At 44.4% G+C, this 22055-nt stretch overlaps 1 protein-coding gene across 1 annotated transcript; it reads right to left on the bottom strand.

Moving 5' to 3' along the window:
- Window positions 1–11502: 11502 nt before the first annotated feature.
- Window positions 11503–20090, bottom strand: LOC308281655 (myelin and lymphocyte protein-like; the record flags this gene model as incomplete). The annotated part of the gene is made up of 4 exons (XM_080721889.1): window positions 11503–11577; window positions 12010–12135; window positions 13203–13370; window positions 19998–20090. The coding sequence occupies 4 exons, from the start codon at window positions 20088–20090 to the stop codon at window positions 11503–11505; spliced, it is 462 nt and encodes a 153-aa protein (XP_080578015.1).
- Window positions 20091–22055: the final 1965 nt, after the last annotated feature.

The raw sequence follows: 22055 nt of genomic DNA, 5'->3' as shown, positions 1-22055 counted from the left end.
AATACGGGTACTGAACCTCACCTAGACGCAATATGACAACCACACCGGCCCTAGACGCTCTGTTACAGAGCCAGGCCGAATTACAGCAAGCGGTGACTAAATTAATAGAGAAAATCCAAATTGACCAAAACGTTAATCCCACACGTCCGCCTGGAGAAGTGTTAACGAAACTGTCCCCCGATGATGATATTGAAGCCTTCCTGGAGGTGTTCGAGCGCACCGCTGCCCGGGAACGATGGCCCGTCCCCGACTGGGGCAGCATCATCGCTCCTTTCCTCTCAGGAGAAGCCCAACGTGTGTGCCGTGACCTACCCCTGGCAGAGGCCCGTGAATATAGGCGCCTGAAAGCAGCTATCTTGGCTAGTCAAGGTTATAGTATGCCGGCCCGAGCCCAGCGCTTCCATGGGTGGAACATGCAAGCGGCGCTGCCGCCTCGGCCCCAAATAGCCGCTCTCCTCCGCCTAACTCATGGGTGGTTGACTACGGCCGGTGACCCGCCACTGATTGAGAGAATTGTCATAGACAAATGTATACGTTCCCTGCCGCCTGATGCCCGCCGCTATGCCTCACAGGTGAGCCCAAATTCCGTGGAGGCCCTGGTTGCGCTCCTGGAAAATCACCAAGTGAGTACAGAGATGATGAGAAGCACAAAGTCAGAGATTCCCAGAGGGACGGGGGAGGCACGTTACAACCGGGACCGCTCGCGGCCTCCGGCTACTCCCCTGTCGCCTACTACTACGAGACGAGCCGCCACAGAGCGGACTGCCCGAAGCCAACCGCAGACATCACGCCGGTGCTACGTCTGCGGGAAAGCGGATCATATCGCATGGTCCTGCCCGGACCGAGACCGGGACGTATCCATGCCATCCGCCACCGCCGCCTCCGACGGCCGACGCCCCTGCCTTCACTCCGGGAGCCAGCGGCGGCGCCACTCCAACCTGCCGGTGAGAATTAACGGAGTGGACACCCAGGCTCTTCTCGACTCGGGGAGCGTCGTCACGCTGGTACACGCTGAGCATGCCGGGCGTCCCACCTCCAGCCGTATGCCGGTCAGCTGTGTGCATGGGGATGTGCGCTCCTACCCAACGACGCTGATACGCGTCCAATCCACCAAAGGAGATGTCGAAGTGGAAGCTGGAATTGTACCTAACCTACCGGTCCCCCTGCTCATCGGCACGGACTGTGTGCTGTTTGAGAGACATTGGAACCCGGGGGGCAGAGGACCGCCGCGGCCGCGGCGAAGAAGAAAGATCCGGCCGGGCCCCCGTTGGAGGAACTCATTGCCCGCGTGCCCGGTCTTCCGCGCCGACTCAGAGGGACCAGAGAGCGAACCCTCTCCAGACGAGGAGCTGCAGGGAGATGCACCCGAGGCGGAGGAAGCGCCGCAGGGCACCTCGTCAGAAGAGCCAGAGCTGGTGGCGTGGCCTGACTTCCCCGAAGAGGAGGATGAGAGCTCTCCGCTCAGAGGGGACTTCGCCACACAACAGTGGAACGATCCGAACCTGGAAAATGCTCGGAGGAACGTCAGCGCGATTGATGGGAAACTATGTGAAGGGGTGAGTGAATTAATTTCCCCCTATTTCTTTGTGCGGAGGGATTTACTGTATAGAGGGTGGCGGAACAACACTGGGGACGTGATAGAACAGCTGCTCGTGCCAAAAGAATATGTCACCAGAGTATTGTATTTGGCCCACACGCACCAGCTGGGGGCGCACCTGGGCGTGAAGAAAACCACCGATCGCATCAATGCACGGTTTTATTGGCCAGGCATAAAACGAGCAGTAGAGGACTTCTGCAAAGGCTGCGGTGTATGCCAGCTCACCGCACCCCGTCCTTTCCAACGTAACCCTCTCATACCTATGCCTATCATTTCCACCCCATTCAGCCGCATTGGTATGGATATAGTCGGCCCCCTCCCCAAATCGGCTCGGGGACACAAATATATATTGGTAATACTAGACTATGCAACTCGGTACCCCGAGGCAATACCCCTGAGAGCCGCTACAGCCAGAGCAGTGGCGCACGAGCTCTTCATGCTATTCAGCCGGGTCGGAATAGCCGATGCCATTTTATCGGATCAAGGCACATGTTTCATGTCTCGCGTCATCACCGAACTCTATAAATGGCTTAAAATAGATAAAATAAAGACCTCTATCTTTCACCCGCAATCGGACGGATTAGTGGAACGCTTTAATAAAAGTTTAAAGCAGATGTTAAAAAAGTTGATAGATATAGATGGCAAAGATTGGGATCGCTTGATTCCGCTGGTGTTGTTCGCCATACGGGAGGTGCCTCAAGCGTCTACGGGGTACTCCCCGTTTGAATTGCTATATGGACGGCAGCCACGGGGGCTGTTGGATATAGCAAAGGAAACATGGGAAAGCCAACCTTCCCCACATCGTTCTGTCATTGACCATGTTGAACAATTACAGGAGAGAGCCAAGAAGATCTGGCCGCTCGTTCGTGAACACATGGAACAAGCGCAGCGCGCCCAGTGCAGGGTGTACAACCGAGGCGCCACGCTGCGGAGCTTTGAGGTGGGCGAAAAAGTGCTGGTGCTCATTCCCACGAGCGAATGTAAATTTCTCGCAAAATGGCAAGGGCCATACGAAATTATGGAGAAACTGGGCCCGGTCAACTACCGCGTGCGCCAAATAGGGCTGCGGAAAACTATGCAAATTTACCATATTAATCTGCTGAAAAAGTGGCACGCTGTGCCTCCTGTCGCTCTCCCGGCCCTACTAACCACTCTCTCCTCTCAGAACCCGCCTCCAGTCCCTATTGGAGAGGAACTGTCCCCAGCTCAGGCGCAAGATATACGTGAGCTTCTGAGCAGGAATGCGGACCGGTTCTCAGAACTGCCGGGCCGTACCCACGCTATTGCGCACGACATCCAAACAACCCCGGGGAAAATAGTGAGACAACGTCCGTACCGTATCCCAGAGGCCCGGCGAGGAGCCGTAAAAGAGGAGGTAACAAATATGCTACAACTGGGAATTATAGAGGAGTCACACAGTGCCTGGTCGAGTCCCATTGTGCTGGTCCCCAAGCCGGACGGCACAATCCGGTTCTGCAATGATTTCCGTAAATTAAATGAGATTTCAAATTTTGATGCTTACCCCATGCCCCGGGTAGATGAATTAATCGAGCGGCTGGGCCCCGCTCGATTTGTAAGCACCCTCGATTTGACAAAAGGCTATTGGCAAGTGCCCCTTACAAAAGAAACCAAAGAGAAAACAGCCTTCTCTACCCCTGAAGGGCTGTTCCAATATACTGTCTTACCGTTCGGGGTACACGGTGCCCCCGCAACATTTCAGAGACTCATGGACCGAGTATTAAGGCCCCATCATCTCTATGCCGCCGCATATTTAGATGATATTGTGATCCACAGCAGCACCTGGGAGAATCACCTCCATCACATCGAAGCAGTCCTGGGAGCTCTCCGACGAGCGGGTCTGACCGCCAACGCCAAGAAGTGCCGAATAGGTCTGTATGAGACCGAATATTTGGGTTTCACTATTGGGCGCGGGTGCGTAAAACCCCAATTACGCAAAGTGGAGCGTATACGCGAATGGCCCAAACCCGTCAGCAAGAAGCAGTTAAAGTCATTCTTGGGAATCATGTCCTACTATAACAAGTTCATAAATAACTATGCTACCCTTGCAGCTCCCTTGTACGAGATGACCCGACAAAGTCGGCCCAATATGCTGCGCTGGACAGAGGAGACCGAGGCCGTGTTCCGAGGCCTCAAACTGAAGCTCTGCGATGAGCCGGTCCTAAAAACCCCGGACTTCGGCAAGAATTTTCTACTCCACACCGACGCCTCGAACACAGGCCTCGGGGCCGTGCTCTCGCAAGTCATTGATGACGAAGAGCACCCAATAGTCTTCATTAGCAGAAAGCTCTTAAAGCATGAACTTAATTATGCAACGATAGAGAAAGAGGCTCTTGCTATTAAGTGGGCCATACACCACCTACGCTATTATTTGTGGGGAATGCGTTTCATTCTCATAACGGACCACGCACCATTGAAATGGATGGCTAAAAGTAAGGACACTAATAAGAGAATAACACGTTGGTTTCTGGAGTTGCAGGATTACAACTTTGAGGTGGAGCATAAACCAGGGAAGGATATTCCCCATGCCGATGCCCTGTCCAGGCTCTATGAGGAAGAGCGGCAAGTTTGCGAACCAGTAGCAAACTTAAGGGGGGGGATGTGTGGTGGTTCGTCCGGACACCGCCCGCCAGGTAGGCCCTGCATGTCAAAGAGGCGCACCCTGGATGGGAGAGCGAGCCCTAGCAGACCAACACACTGTGTGGGCCAAGTGATTGACGGGCGTTACCTGCCGGCCCACACGCTTCATCAGGCACAAGCGTATGCACCTGTGGGCCCCACCCAACACAGGGGTGCATAAGTACTGAGCTCGCTCTCCCCTTCAGTCTGTGCTGGGAGTCTCTGACAAGCTGATCATGGGCAGACAGGCGGTAAGAGCCACCATATTTCCCTCTCCACCGCATGTTACTGTGTAAAGTGCATTATAGTAATGTTCCTTCTACTCATTACTTCTAGGCATGGACTGGGAGCGGACTGACACTGAGGAGTGTGTACCTGGATCAATGAGGAGCGCAAACCTGACTCACTGTGGAGTGTGTACCTATCACTGGAGAGTGTGTACTCAGCGAGCTGAGGAGAAGGACCTGGAAAAGGAGACCACAGCCTTACCTACCGGACCCCCAGCGAGCCACCCCGATTCCTATTTTGTTGAGTATATCTCACTTCCCTTAAAACCATACTAGTATCCGGAAATTCTCTGGCCCCAGGCCCATTATACCCCGTGTTCATTTTATTTAGAAGATAGAGAATTAGACGGATTTGTGTAAGAAAGAACTATACTCACCTATTACCTGTCACCTGTGGAAAAGAACTATACTCACCTATTACCTATGGGAAAGAAATACTTTACCTGTCACCTGTAGAGAGGAACTATACTCACCTAGCGCCTGTGGGGAAGAGAGACTATACAATGGAATTATACTCGCCTGTTTCCTGTGGAGGGAAACCCCTTTAAAGTAACTCTTACCTACCCCCCCTGGCCGCCCCACGAAGAGGAGAAACGACAGCCCCGTCCAGGGAAAACCTTGTGTTGATTTATTAAAAGACAATTTCAGTTATTCACATTTATGTTGTTCATTCATGCTACGTTGCATTACAATGCTGTTGTAAAATAAGAACTGTTCAATAAATGCCCGAGTTGGCAACACTGTCTTTGCTCTCTTGTGCCTTGGTTTGGGTTCAGTCTCCACAATATTTACTCCCCCGTATTATGTTGGTGTGCCCATGGATTCTTGGGACATGAAAAGTGTGCCCATGCAAAAAAAGGTTGAGAAACACTGGTCTAGGGGGTGGGGAATTATTTTTTTCCATGGGGCCACATGAACAACAGAAGATATTGTGGAGGGCCGGGCCAAAAGGAAGTGCTCCCCGCAAGATGTGCTACTTAGCAATCCAATTTTTGTTGAAAACCCGGCATTCGGCATCAACTTTTCATTTTTTGGCCACTTTAGCCATTTTTGATGGTTAAGGTAAGGCAGGTCGTCTTGACGTGTGACCAGTCTGACCACCTGCTTTTATTGAGACAACGATCCAATGATCACACACACGTGCTGATGTACGCATTGTGTCCATATGTACGTGAATAAAAAAACATCAAAATAAAAGGAATGCAGCTTTAGTCCATGCATGAGGTAAAATTAGAAAATGTGTTTATTTTGTAATTTGCCATTAAACCTACAAGGGCCAGTCAGAGTGAACCAAAGGACCGCATACGGCCCCCGGACCGCACATTGCCAAGGTCTGGTCTATAGTAGATGAATGTATAGAAATATGTAAGGACACTGTTAAGTTTTTACTAGGGCTGGGATGCGATTACATTTTTTTTATCAAATTAATTACAGGCTTTGTAATTAATTAATTGCAATTAATCGCATTTTAATATTTTGCCTGAGAAGCATTTTTTTTCCCAAGTAAAACACATTTTGTTGTACGAGTGAATCAACGAGTGAGTTTTTTTAATCTAAATTTCGCATCCACTGGGCCAAGCAAAGCGCTCCGATCGGCTACTTCTCCCTTTGCGTTTGTTGTCTCTTCTTGATTCGTGCATCGCTATGATAGGTATGCCCGAAAGTGAAGGTTCTGTGGTGCAAAAACCAAGTGCGATTAAAATGCGTTAATTTTTGTAATCGCGTTAATTTTCTGTAATTAATTAATCACAATTAATCAGTTAAAGTCCCGGCCCTAGTTTTTACTGAATAGGTGCTTGGTCTTCCTACGTTCATTTTCTTGGATGACTGTTATATGCGTTTGATGTATTCATGTTGATGTAAGGCTATGGATGTATCAGCTTACCTTGCTTATTGTAAATCGCTCTGGATTAAGAGTGTCAGTGTACAGCTACAGTGTTGGTGATAGGACACATATGATGTATTATGTATCAGTGGCGTCAGTTCAGAAAAAGCTAAGGTATGGCAACATGACTGGTGTCTTGCACGCGCCTTCGCGCGCTTGCAAGACACCAGTCATGCTGCCATACCTTAGCAACAGGCATGATACATTTATTTTAAGAAGTACATTTTATTTTTTTCCCCGTTTCTACGGTTTCTTGGGCTGGCTGGATATGGCAGCCTGGAACGGTTGTTCAAGTGCAGCTAAACTTGGCATGTTAGTAAACGTGCCACAATTAACAATAATGCATTGCACCTGTGCAGCTGACCTGCGGAACCTGAGAATATACCATTTTGTCAAGATGGGGAGAATACAAGTGTAGAGAATATAATTATAATACCTTGTTAAAGTGACCATTTTGTTAAATTTTGCATTTGAAGTTATTTTACTGTAATGTAACAACATAACAACCAGCACAGATAGACAAAGAGACATTCATGGATTTATATCTAAAAGTAACTTTTATTTTCCCCCTGGACCTAGGGTATGGCAGCTGCATACCCCTGCCATACCCAATTGACACCCCTGTTTTGTATAGGCCTCATATAGATATAGATTCATGTACACATATAGTATAATGTCGGCTATTATGCTATTGTGCTATTAGTATAATGTATTATGTATTATTGTATGCATTGTGTATAGATTATACATAGATTCCTGTCCAGATCCAGTGTAATCTATTATGATGAGGTGGAAACAATCCTCCTTGTTTCATCTGTGAGAGGCTTCTAGGGTTTCACCGAGCTGTCACTCATCAATAATACAACACACACACACACACACACACACACACACACACACACACACATGTGCACGTGCACGTGCACGCGCACACGCACGCACACACACACGCACACACACACACACACACACACACACACACACACACACACACAGTGGGGCAGTGTGTTAATAACGTGCATTTAACGTCCTCTTGTTACGGCCCTTTAAATATTCACGCATGTCAACAGCGTTCATCACCCCCTATCATACCACACAACGCCATTGGATACCTGCCGGTAATAAGACACCTGGTGATTGGCCCTGGCAGCTGTCAGAGCGACAGACTGACAGACGCCAGCGTCTAATAGGCTAATCTTTTTTCTTTCTTTTTTTTTCTGGATCTGGGCCCACGGGAAAATCTGTAAAGAGTTTGCAAACCTGCTGTGAAGTGGTCTGATAAGATCCTTAGTTAATGTGTGAAGTACAAGTGGTCGTATGGGTGTACACATACAAATGTGTACACTCTCAGAGTTACAGACCCATAAGGGTCCATTTGGTTCCATTTATACACTCTCAGAGTTACAGACCTGTAAGGGTCCATTTGGTTCCATTTGTACACTCTCAGAGTTACAGACCCATAAGGGTCCATTTGGTTCCATTTGTACACTCTCAGAGTTACAGACCCGTAAGGGTCCATTTGGTTCCATTTGTACACTCTCAGAGTTACAGACCTGTAAGGGTCCATTTGGTTCCATGTGTACACTCTCAGAGTTACAGACCTGTAAGGGTCCATTTGGTTCCATTTGTACACTCTCAGAGTTACAGACCTGTAAGGGTCCATTTGGTTCCATTTGTACACTCTCAGAGTTACAGACCTGTAAGGGTCCATTTGGTTCCATTTGTACACTCTCAGAGTTACAGACCTGTAAGGGTCCATTTGGTTCCATTTGTACACTCTCAGAGTTACAGACCTGTAAGGGTCCATTTGGTTCCATTTGTACACTCTCAGAGTTACAGACCTGTAAGGGTCCATTTGGTTCCATTTGTACACTCTCAGAGTTACAGACCTGTAAGGGTCCATTTGGTTCCATTTATACACTCTCAGAGTTACAGACCTGTAAGGGTCCATTTGGTTCCATTTGTACACTCTCAGAGTTACAGACCCGTAATGGTCCATTTGGTTCCATTTGTAACTCAGAGTGTACAAATGGAACCAAATGTCCATTTGGTTCCATTTGTACACTTTCAGAGTTACCTTTTCTTTTTTTTAAGATTTGTTTTGGGGCTTTTATGAGTTTATTGATAGGACAGTAGACTGACAGGAAATGGGGAGAGAGATGGGGAATGACTTGCGGCAAAGGTCGTCCGGATCGGGAATCGAACCGGCAACACCGCCAGGCATCCATGCCTATGTGTAGCAATGCCCGCCTGGCCCCCAGAGTTACCATTTGGTTCCATTTATACTCTCAGAGTTACAGACCTGTAAGGGTCCATTTGGTGCCACTCTCAGAGTTATGGGGGTCGTTGCAAATAAAACATTTGAGAACCACTAGTACTATGTGCCATGGTGTCAAAGTAAATCAGTGCCACACATATTCTGAAGAAAACCTGGAGAAATGACATTCAGTGAACATGTGAACACAAGTGACATTCTTGTGAACAAAATAGGAACGAATAGGAAATAGGAACGAAAAATCTGCACGAATTATAATGTTGTGTAAAACAGAAAGTCTATAATTTTCCACCGACAAAACCAAGTCTTTGCCACTTTCCGCCTGACCAAAACATTGCATCAAATAAAACTCTTGCCGTATAACAGATATTTATTTATATTCTTCGTACTGAACAGTAAAAAAACAAAACAACAAAAAAATGCTTCCAGTATCAAAGCTTTTATACCCATAGAAAATAAAAGACATTTATTTAAAGGAGCTATAGTCAACTTTCTCATTGTAGGGTTACTTCTACTACTACTACTTTGTTTACATCTTAGTCTATAGACTAGAATGTAAACAAAGTGTCGGTCTGACAATGGCCAAAATGATTATTTTATCATTATTTTACGCTTTTTGTGGTTATTTTTGAATAGAAACACATATATGAAGCTAATTTTTTTATAAAATATTTTCGAAACATTATTTTTATTTTAGCATCCATTTTTCAAGAAAAAGTTGACTAGCTCCTTTAAACAAATTAAAACATTATTATTATTATTTTTTGTTTCCTTCAATTCAATGTACTGTAGGGATTCTTATAAAAATACAAAATAGACATATTAAGCATTTCATGCACGTAATAAATATTAATCTATCTAAACACTTGAATAAATGTAAAGCCACAAATATATATGTATATAAAAAATGGTTTTGAGTGTCTGCCCACCTCCACTGACATGCAGCTAGCTGTCAATTCACCCTTTGTTAGCCTTCTGATTGGTCCCTGACTGACCAACCAGCAGGCTCTATCTGCCTTTGTCCCGCCCTGGTTCCACCTTTTTTTTTATGTTGAATCTGCTAAAACATCATTTCTGGAGAAATAGAAACATTTAAAAAACATGCCCAGTCACTATACTGCACCTTAGAGGCTCCTTTTTACTGAAACCAAGTTTGAAATTAGAATTGAACACACAGAATAACAATACGAAGCAACTGAATTTAAATGGTAGTGGATGGAGTGTCCCACCGAGTGTCCCACCAAGACTCAGCAACCAATGGGTGTGAAGAGGGGCGGGACAACGGGCAGGACTTGACAACAGGTGAATTGAAGAACATACAGTACATAAGGGGCCCACAGTGAGTCCTTTACCCAGGGTCCAGAATTTGGTGCTACACCCCTGGCCGTGTTCTCCGAGCGGGGCTCCGATGTTTATTTGTCCCATAATTAGGACAGTTAGCGCCATTTGCTACAAGCTGTTTGTTTTTTTATATATAAAGACAGTTGGTAAAGGGTAGAATGACTGTTCTTAAAGGGTTCCCTGGCTAATATGACAAATATGCCTTAATACATTATAATTGTCCTCTATAACTACAATGTAAAATTAAAAACACCTTAATTATTTTATTTCTTCTAGAAATGATGTCATGATGTCATAAATGTAATTTGTGATCTATCCCTATGGCATTTATGGCATGCATGTGCAAATAAAAACAAACGTAATACTTCCCATGTTTTGTTTTTTGCACATGCATGCCATAAAAATGACACATGACATTTATGACATCATCAACTTGCGACAGGCATTTCCCCTATTGAGTGAAAGATTAGCTATTTCTAGAGGAAATAAAATATTTAAGGTGTTTTTAATTTCACATTTTAGTTATAGAGGACAATAATGTATTAAAGGCATATGTATTAGCCAGGGATCCTATTAACAAATCACCAATATATGTGAAAAAAGGCTGCTGCAGCAATTACGCTTGTTTAGAAAAATGTGGGTCTTCGGACTGTGTCAGGCTCCAATTGTCCATGATGTGACTTTGGGCTGGGCTGGAGCTGATGTTTGTCAGGCTGGGTTGGGCCGGGCTCACATGTTTAGGCCAGATCAAAGCTCTGATTACTGATTTGTGGACAAGACTGTCAAAGTACCCAATGTCAGAGTCTTGCTAAACAAGATGAACCATAGAACCAGATTTCCAGATGAGAGGATTGTAAAGAATTTGTAAAAAAAAGAAAAAAAAAGAAAAAGAAAAGAAAAATGTAAAAAATGTAGTATTAATAAAACATGAGAGATGAAAACATGATGTTCTTGTCTTGAGGTATGATGATGTACACAAACACAATGGTCAGTGTGGTGATAAATGTAGCATAGCTGTGAGGAAGAGCCGGACAGAGGATCAGGATCAGGATTTGCCCAGGCTTTGCCCAGGCGACCTCCTGGGCAAAGACTGTTGTAGTTGCTACCTGTAGGTGGTTGTGTTGCGTTGTTGTGGATGTTGGTGGTTGCTATGGGGTCATCAGAAGGTCTTCCATCGCATCGCTGACAGGAATGGATGTTGTGGATGCTAGGGGGTTGCTTCGGGGTTGTTAGGTGGTTGTTATGTTGTTGCTAGGGGGTTGCTATGGGGGAGGTTATGTGTTTGTTATGTTGTTGTTAGGTGGTTGGTGGTTAGATGGTCCTCAGAAGGTCTTCTATCGTATGGCTGACAGGATGGTGTGGTGCTGGGTAGTTGTTATGTGGTTGCTACGGTGTTAGGGGGTCCTCAGAAGGTCTTCCATCGTATGGCAGACAGGATGGTGTGGATGCTAGATGTTGTTAGGGGGTTGTTAGATGGTCCTCAGAAGGTCTTCCATCGTATGGCAGACAGGATGGTGTGGATGAAGTAGAGGAGAGTCGCTACGTAAGAAAATACCTGCAGATCAGAAATAATAGTTAATTACATTAATCTCTCTCTCTCTCTCTCTCTCTCTCTCTCTCTCTCTCTCTCTCTCTCTCAACTCATCTGTTCAATTGAAAAAGAGAGGCGAGATCCGAGCACCAACAACAAGTTAAAAGAGGAGAGGACAGGTGTATAAAAAAATGGAGGAATAGTATTTGTATTTATGTTTTTTAAATGCCCTCTCCTAATGTAGGGTTACTGTTTGTTGGTATATGTTGTTTTGTCTTCATGTTGGGACTACGGATGAAATGTGTAGCATTCTTGCTAATTCCGGTGTATTTACATTGCATTTATGTAGTGTTCATTAATATGCATTGTCCCGTCTAAATAAACAAATAAAGTAAAGTAAAGTAAATCAAGGTACTTCATTGCATTGCAGATTATTGATGAACATGTCTCTCTCACCACAGCAGAGATGTCCAGTTGGTAGTTCTGGAAGACGGCTCCATCTTTCATCTCTAGAGTCACTCTGGCCAAAGATACAGCAGCACTGAGGTAGAAGAACGCTGCTAGACCATGGTACACAAAATCCTGTAGAACACATTATAATATACTGTTATTACATAAATATTACATTATATAAGATACAGCAGCCCTGAGGTAGGAGAACGCTGCGATACCGTGGTACACAAAGTCCTGTAGATTAAATATTACATTATATATAATACTCTAAAAATATTACATTATAATACAGCAGCGCTGAGGTAGAAGAACGCTGCGATACCGTGGTACACAAAGTCCTGTAGATTAAATATTACATTATATATAATATACTGTTATTAAAATATTACATTATGATACAGCAGCACTGAGGTAGGAGAACGCTGCGATACCGTGGTACACAAAATCCCATAGATTAAATATTACATTATATATAACATACTCTTATTAAAATATTACATTATGATACAGCAGGGTGCACACCAGCAAAGGGCGAGGTCGTACCATGTCTTTGCCATCTGGCCAGTGATGTAAATCGGACCAGTTACCCATATATGGAGACCCCAGGTAGCCATATGGATATCCATCACAGATATGGGCTTAATATTTATGACATCAGGGATCTCCATATATGGGTTAGGGTTAGGGTTAGGCATCACAGGGATTTCCATGTCTCCATAATGGGTATAAAAAAGATTTGTTTCCTCTGATGTCAGAGTGTGAAATTAAATCAACAAAAAAGACAAGCGTTAAAGGAGTAGTTCACCCCCAAAATGACTTTTTTTCTATTGATTACTCACGCCATGGAGACTTGAGTTCAATAATACATTTTTTTTGTATTTGTTGCATTCATGAGACAAAAATTTGATAATAGTAAATTTACCCTAATTGATTCCGGATGGGGACTCGAATGCATTTGGGTCCCCAACCGGAATCAATGGGGGTCGAAATTAATGCAATACATTTTTTGTCTTAGAAATGCAACAAAAAATAAAAGATATTATTGACTTCAAGTCTCCATGGCGTGAGTAATCAATAGAAAAAAAGTCATTTTGGGGGTGAACTACTCCTTTAAAGTGGGGAGTAAAAAGGGGGAAAGGCTCCAAGAAAAAGGGGTCCATATATAGAGTGAAAGGAAGTGATGTCACGATACTCACAGCGGCGGCCCACCCCCGGCTGTTCTTGTGTCCTCCGCAGGCGAACACCAGCATCCAGATGAAGGTCATCACGAAGCAGAACACAGAGACAAACATCACCCAGGCCTGGGGGTTGTGAGGAACCACGTAGGTACAAGCTACTAGGATCCATACCAGACCTCCAAAGATCTGAAACACATGGTAAACACTGTCACCAGACCACATACTGTAGGTACAGGCCACCAGGATCCATACCAGACCTCCAAAGATCTGAAACACATGGTAAACACTGTCACCAGACCACATGCTGTAGGTACAGGCCACCAGGATCCATACCAGACCTCCAAAGATCTGAAACACATGGTAAACACTGTTACTATGGGAACCACGTAGGTACAGGCCACTAGGATCCATACCAGGCCTCCAAAGATCTGAAACACATGGTAAACACTGTCACCAGACCACATACTGTAGGTACAGGCCACCAGGATCCATACCAGACCTCCAAAGATCTGAAACACATGGTAAACACTGTTACCAGACCACATACTGTAGGTACAGGCCACCAGGATCCATACCAGACCACTGAAGATCTGCAACACATAGTAAACACTGATACTATGGGAACCACGTAGGTACATGCTACCAGGATCCATACCAGGCCTCCAAAGATCTGCGACACATAGTAAACAACACTGTTACGCTGGATCATAGACCATAAAAATGATGGGGACGTCACGTGACCCATTGGTTTCTATCGGAGCAGAAATTAAGCTTTTATTTGTCCTCGCAGAGTCGTGGTACACTTGTATACTTTTGTACAATGAAATACAATCCATCCATCCAGCATACCCTGCTTTAAAATCAATTATGAAATAAATGAGACCATATTTTCAACAAAACGCATATCATGGTGATTGAAAGGCTTTAAAGGCTTTAAACTACCGACAGGAACCATAAAGCAGTGATGCCCTGCATCTTGCGTCCCTGACGCATATATATTTTTTGACGCATTAAACTAAGCATCACTGCATCCCGGGGATGCATACAACACTATCCTTTCTGCTATCAGTCATTTCACTGCACCAGCTGAGCTGCATGTGGTGGAGTCTCCACAGCTGTGCGTTCTGGCATTATTGATGAGATGATTGAGATTGTCTTGTAAATCCATGCTTCTGTCCTTTAATTAACTACATAATACAAGTAGCTAGTAGTGTGTCGTCGCAGGACCCATAAAATAATTCTGGGACCCATTTGAATGACCACCTGTGGTCCTATAGCAACATCAAAACCTATAGCAACATCACTGATAAAGTATTTATGACAATACCAGAACAGTGCAACTAGCAACCAAACATAGGCACTTTTAGTTCCGTGTTCGCTTCATGTTAAATCCGGACAACTGGACCCCTGATACCAAGCCTCCAAAGATGGGGGGGGGGGTTAGATCAACACTACTGATTTCCCGGGCTCACAGCTCACTGCTCCAAGAGATGGGTCAAGTAAGGGATAATGAATGGCTCCGCGGTGAATGACAATATTTAACAGATCGACGGTCTGATAACTACCCGATGCGCTAGCCGAGGGGAGTTATCAGGCCGAAGGGATGTTATCTATCGTCATTCACCAAGGAGCCATTCAATATCCCGCTTATTACCCAGCTACTAAATAAAATTAATAATTTGACTCAAAACTAAAAACAAAACAAAGTATTTCCTTGTTTACAGACGGCTGGAAGTGTTCCACAAGTGTTGCGCTGGGCGACCCCCCAGCGCGACATGGTCGCCTTGGAAAACAAGGAAGTGCTGATTAGATAGAATCCATTTTCTGATACTACGTTGTCTATTTCTCGCTTAAAATATTTTTAAAAACATTCTTGAGAGCAACGTTTAGTTGTAAATGTCGCTGTGTGTTTGTTTACATGGCTGACATGGTGGATACAGCACAAGGTTCACGCAGTGCAGCTTGACTGCAGCAGGTGCTCTGTAAGTCTTTGATTAGCAGTGGTCTGTTATAGAGCGGAGCGGTCTGTTATCGGGGAATATCAGACCTCTGATTTCAGCGATTGCATTCAAACAAGCCGGGTAATAAAAGCAGAGAACACATCTTGAATACAGCAATGATTAGAAAATCTAAGAAAATGATTGCTGACCCTCTCATGTCCTGCATTCAGAATACCAACTGCAGACACGTTACAGTAAAAAACAAGGAAAGCCATCTGAACAAGATACAAATATTCATTCATTCCACTATCTGTTACTCTGTGGAACTCAGGCTGTTAGTACAGTGTTTGGTACTGTCATTTAATGTCATGTAAACATAATACATATAATTCATGCTTTAAAACTACCATAGACCATACAGTACATATACCATACTGTAAAAGTAATGAGCCAGAACAACTGGACACGCCTAGCAAATGATTTCACCAAAATCAAGGAGATCGCACAAGCGATGCACACTCTACATGCTGAAGACACTCACACACAGCAACTAAACATGGTGGACCCCCCCACCCCCACCAAGCAGGGTCACAGAAGACCCCCCAAACATAGAGCCAACCTTGCTTACCATGTTGGCAGAACAATTCCAGGAACTGGAAATTAGGCAAGTACTTGCCTGGCTCCAGCCCATAGACCCGACCACTCTCTGAGCGGACTGGTTCTCTTGGTCTGGTGTTGTCATATGACGCATAACTTGATATGGTATCTTGGTGTACCAGCCAATGAAATCAATGCAAGACAGAGGAGGGAATGGGTCTAACTTTTGAAAATCAACAGAAACAGTGGAGGGGGGAGCTCAGCCAAAGCTCTTAATTGCTCCCTTTGAACTTCAAAGGGGGGTTGTGCACACCTCGTTAGCATCAAAGACAACGACCTGTTTGATGCCTGTCATAGAGGGGAGGGGAGGGGGAATGTTTTTGTGTCCACACAAGTCAAACACAACCCCTCCCACTTCCCTCTTGTGATTGGGAATTTCACATTTTAAATCCCCTCCCCTTTGAAATCTCTTGTCAATGGGACAATGTCAGACTCAAGCTCAGCACAGAGTCTGAAATCAGGCTAGGCAAGTACAGATGGAACAAACACTGCTGGAAGATAGACAAGAGCAGACCCCCAGTCCCAGTGCCAAGGAAGAGAGAGAGAGGGTAGTCCTTAAAGGGCCTACACCATGCTTTTAAAACTATATTTTTTGTATAAATATATGCTCAAAATTGAGTCTTAGACAGGTTTTAACCCTCAACAAACACTCTGACCATTCTTTTTGTTTGTTCTAGCTCTACTATAATGAGGCTCTCCAGCTGCAATACCAAAACGGCCTCTGTTTGCTCAGGGGCGCATCTAGTGGGGTTTTTCCACCCCTCCCCCCTCCCCTCCTCTTCACTCCTCCCCGGACCCCACGTTGACAACAAATAATTGCGACCGTCAGGTCGCAGTTTAGTATCAAAACCTCCACCGGCCGTCCGTCGGTCACACGTCACACGTCACACCTTTGCCCTGCTCATATCTCCGCATCAGTATGACATCACACTGCTGACATCAGTATGACATCACACCGTACACAAATGACCCTTATATAAGACCGGCATTATCTACCGACAGCTGCTATAAGCCAACCCTGGCGATAAGGTCTGAGTCGAAGAAATGCTTCTTTCCTGGCAAGAATTGCCCCTTTATACTGTAGGGCTCGTTTGTGTATTGTATGACATCACGCCACATCATCGGCTGAGGACTGTGTGATGTCATCATATCTCCATATATGGAGACATAAGTTGCTCATGCCCAAATATGGGCTGGTGAGGTCAGACTTAGTGTGATGTGTAGGTTATCTCCATATATGGAGATTCAACTTCAATGAGTAACCATGGCAAACTGTCAACTGCCCGTATGTCTTGATAATTGGTAAAACAAACTTTTGGCCTATTTGTGGAGATAAGCGACCAACGGTCGCTTATCTCCCGATTAGGGAGTCTTACTGGTGTTAATATTGAGCCAATACAAAAATAGGATGTGCAGCTCTGATTATAGCCTACTGTAGGCCTATGTTGTATGTTATAGGCCTACTGTCAAATGACACAGGGCGACCGTTGCTAGACCAGACATTACAGAAGACAATCAACCCCACCTGCATTGTATTTATGTATAAAAAAAAAGTAAAAAAAAAAAAAAAAAACATTTTTTCAAAAAAAATGTTTGAGAAAAAAAAAGAAAAGTTTTTTGGAAAAAAAATAAGTTTTTTGAAAAAAAGTTTTTCTTTTTTGAAAAAAAAAAAGTTTTTTTCTTTTTTGAAAAAAAAAAAGTTTTTTTCTTTTTTGAAAAAAAAAGTTTTTGAAAAAAAAAAAGTTTTGAAAAAAAAGTTTTTTGAAAAAAAAAAGTTTTTTGAAAAAAAAAATTTTTGAAAAAAAAATGTTTTGAAAAAAAAATTAAAAAATGTTTTGAAAAATTTTTTTTTTTAATTTTTTATTTTTTTGACTCTGAAAAAAAAACGGGAATCCGTGTGACGTCACACGGATCAACTCTCAGAACAGCACTGTTCTGAGAACCCGTGGAAAGCTTTTCATCTCTGTCTTCCCAAAACCAGAGAAAGACACAACGGTCAGAAATAGGACTTTGTGAGGATAGAAGGTGCCAGTGGGACCCCCAAAAAAGGTTTTAAAATAGAAAAAGTGAAAATTCATGGTGTAGGTCCTTTAAAGAAGCTGTGGAACAACTCCAAGGCAGTGAGTTGAAGATGAGGCAGGAGATAGAACAGCTAAGGGAAGTGATGGGAAAGGAACTAGGACAGCTAAGGGAAAACATGGAAAGGGAGCTATCCACCTGTTTCTGCCAGAATTTACAGTAGAATTATCTGTGGGACACATCCGGTTAACAGCAGACATACCGGTACAAGCTCACGTCGCGTTGCAGTTGCAACTGGAAATGCCGCTCGCCTTCTGCGAAATGCACAATGGGACGTTGGAAAGATGTGGATAGGAAAGCAGAGAGAAAGAGTGCACAGTACAAGCCTCGTCCGTCCAACACACACGTTACCAAGTAAATCCTGCTGGCTTATGCTTTGTCGTCACAGCGTGTTCCGTGCCAAAAGTGGCTGATATACAAGCTCACAACGCCTTGCATCCACAACACGTTCTGAGCTTGCAGATCGGCTATTTATATTAATAATCAACGTACAATTTAAACACTCTCACAAGCCACAGTGTGGCTTTTTGTTAGGTTGGGTTTGGGACCCGATCATTAATGTGGCTTGCCTACCGGCCCGGTTCTGAGTTGTTCCACCAGTGCTTACAGCGTGTCGCGGGTTCAAGTCCCGATCCCAACGACCTTTGCTACGTGTCACTCACCATCTCTCTCCCCATTTCCTGTCAGTCTACTGTCCTATCAATAAAGGCATGAAACAAAGTCACATACGTATGCCATCGTAAACCATTTTATTTAACTATCATCATCAATATTTAATATCAGTGGTCTTTTGTCAGGTGTGTGCTCTGAACAAAACACAAACAACTCAGCCTTATTTCACATTACCAAATGTAACCAGAGGTACAAGGTCAAACATACAATAAAACAGTCTTTCTTTGACCCCTTCAGTATCAGACAACAGGGAACAAAGAATCCTGACACATTCTCTTGTCTGACGTTGCTGGCGGGCCGTTTAGAATACAATTTAGGAATGAAGCCCACAGGCCGTATAACATTTGTCCTCGGGGCCACATTTGGCCCCCAGGCCGCACTTTGGACACCCCTGGTCTAGACACACCTCTGCTCATCCAGACAACCTCGTACCACACATCAGGGTAGCTCACCATAGCCTGATTTCAGACTCTGTGCTGAGTTTGAGTCTGACATTGACAAGAGATTTCAAAGGGGAGGGGATTTGAAATGTAAAATTCCCAATCACAAGAGATCTGGTGGGAGGGGTTGTGTTTGACTTGAAACATTCCCCCTTCCCCCTCCCCTCTATGACAGGCATCAAACAGGTTGTTGTCTTTGATGCTAACGAGGTGTGCACAACCCCCCTTTGAAGTTCAAAGGGAGCAATTAAGAGCTTTGGCTGAGCTTCCCCCCTCCACTGTTTCTGTTGATTTTCAAAAGTTAGGCCCACCCCCTCCTCCATCTTGCATTGATTTCATTGGCTGGTACGCCAATGATACCATATCAAGTTAAGCGGCAGCATGATAGGTCTTCAACCAGCCTAACATTTTCACACGTCTCCCCTCGTCTCCACTCCCTCCACAGTGCTGCGTGGTGAGCTTGGAGATCGGCTATATTTTCACTCCAGTTTGTCTCCCGGGCAAACGAGGCATTTCAATATGCTTTACAAATTATACAATTATTATAATCATATATTGCATAAAACTAAAGAAGTACACAATCACATTATAGACACAGTTGCAGTGCAGAATAGAAAATGGTGTTTAGTTGTTTTAACAGACAGGGTTGGGGTGTAGTATAGTAGCCTATTGTCATCAGAGCTGCAGTTTGTTCAGATATTGTGGAGCATTAAAACTAAATGCTGCTTCAACACATTTATCTGTGGTTGTAAGAACAGAAAGAATTATCCTTTATCACTGATGACCTGAGAGTCTGGATGGTTTACTGATATCTGCAAGATCACTAATGTATGTTGGACCTAAACTGTTCCAAGCTTTATAAACCAACAGTAGCGTTTTTACGTAAATTCTTTGACACACAGTTTAGTAAAACAGTTCTAGTTACCAGTAGTTATCCCCGTATAATTAAAACCAATTATCAGTATAATCAACAGTAATCATCAGTCTAATTAACAGTCTAATTAACAGTAATGAACAGATCTCACCAGTTCAGGCAGGTAGAGGATATCAGGAACAGTTGTACAGATTCCACATCCACTGGGCAGGCTGGCCATAGTGGCGGTGTTGTTGGTGGCCATGTCTGTGTGTCTGTCTGTCTGTCTGTCTGTCTGTCTGTCTGTCTGTCTGTCTGTCTGTCTGTCTGTCTGTCTGTCTGTCTGTGAACAGTGAAGGCACACAAACAAACAAAATCGTCTTCTCTGGAAAAAATAAAAATAATCAGAAGTCTATTTAGTCTATTCTGTGGATGAATGAAAGCACAGAGTGAAACAAAGCAAAGTCCTGTAGAACTTAACCCTAGCGCTAAGTCCTACGGTAACCCTAAGTCCTAACCCTGAAGTCCTGTATGACCTAACCCTAACCCTAACCCTAACCCTAAGTCCAAGTCCAAGTCCAAACCCTAACGTCCGTGTATAAAAGTGTTGTCCAGTTGTCAGAGGTAGCACGGGTCCATCACCTGCAGACACACCCTGGTCCTCCTCACGGAAACAAAACAAAAACAACCATTATTTCCTCTTTGTTGCTGATGCTGGAAACGTGACGGACAGTGAACACACACACACACACACACAACACACACACTCTGTGTTGTTGGACTGTAGTGAATGACACAAGAGATACACCACGCACGCACGCACACACGCACGTATGCACGCACGCACGCACGCACACACACACACACACACACACACACACATACTACGCACACACACAGAGGTGGAGGTGTTTACTCTAAACAGTGAGGTTGGAAGGTGATACCCCACCGCCCCTCCCCCTCCCCCTCCCTCCCTACACCCCCCCCCCCTCCCCCGCACTCATACAGGCTGTCAGTCAGTTGATAGACGTTGCTATGACGACAGTTTGTCAGCTGATTCTGCACACTAAAGCCTCGAACAGAGTCTGGTCCACAGGATTCCACCGCGGTGTAGTGCGGTGTAGTCTTTTTGAGTCATAAAACTACAACGTTAACGCTCAAAAAGACTACACCGCACTATCTTTTCAGGCCGCGACCCCCAAAATAATAATGTTTTAACTGTGGACGAGCACTAAGAGTTGAGGCATTACATTTTGTATAACACGGTTCTATTGTGAAAATTGCCGATCTACATGCTCACAACGCCTCACGTTGTGAGCATGTAGATCTGATATTTTCACAATTTCACAATTTCTCCTTCTAATATTTGACAATTTGGCCAATGTTTAATTTGTCATTTTAGAGGTATTAAAAAGTCCATAAATTGTCACTTTAGAAATGTGCAGATACCCTCTATACACTTTATGTTGGTTTGTTTGCGGTTGAGTGAGAAAAACAACGTTGCACATTAAGTTAATCATCTGGGGACCCCGCCAAAATAATTTGTGGACCCCCCTGGGGGTCCCGACCCACAGGTTGAGAACCACTGCACTAAAACACTAAAACACGCTTCTCGCAAAGCAAAGCCCTGCTTCATCATACAAGGCCGTTGCACAAAAGTAGTGAAAACAGCAGATCTACAAGCACACAACGCCTCGCAGTGCGAGGCCTTGTGTGCTTGTAGATCGGCTGTTTTCACTAGTTTAAATCATTTTCAAAATGATAAATACAAAACAAACGGTTTTGGACATACAAGGTTTCCACCCGACAACGACGAACTTGTCCTGATCTGAAACGGCAAATCTTTGAGTAGTAGCAGCAGCGCTATAGAGAGAGATCTCTCTCTATAGCGCGCAATGAGGGCCTCTCCAACTCTTTTTCCCGGGCTGAATCAGGGGCCCAGCACGTCCCTGTGTGTGATACTAAAACACTAAAACACAATGTCTATGTTGTGTGATACTTTTACAATTTATAATTAAGGCTCGCGACCACACTCGCACATTTCCAAATACCTCCAAAATTGCATCTTGCTAGTTTTAACTAATATATTTCTGCTGTCGGGCGAAACCTCCTAACTCCAAAATGTGAATTTTCGGGAAAATTAGCACAAGTGAAGTTAGGAGGTTTTGTCCCAAGCACTTTTTACTAGTTTCCATTGGTTCAATATTATTTTAACCAACACTCAGGGAGT

Source organism: Nannobrachium achirus (assembly GCF_963921795.1).
Source record: "Nannobrachium achirus genome assembly, chromosome: 3".
In the NCBI taxonomy this organism is placed as follows: Eukaryota; Metazoa; Chordata; class Actinopteri; order Myctophiformes; family Myctophidae; genus Nannobrachium; species Nannobrachium achirus.
Note: the sequence above shows the minus strand (reverse complement) of the source record. Positions and strands in the feature narration are given on the sequence as shown.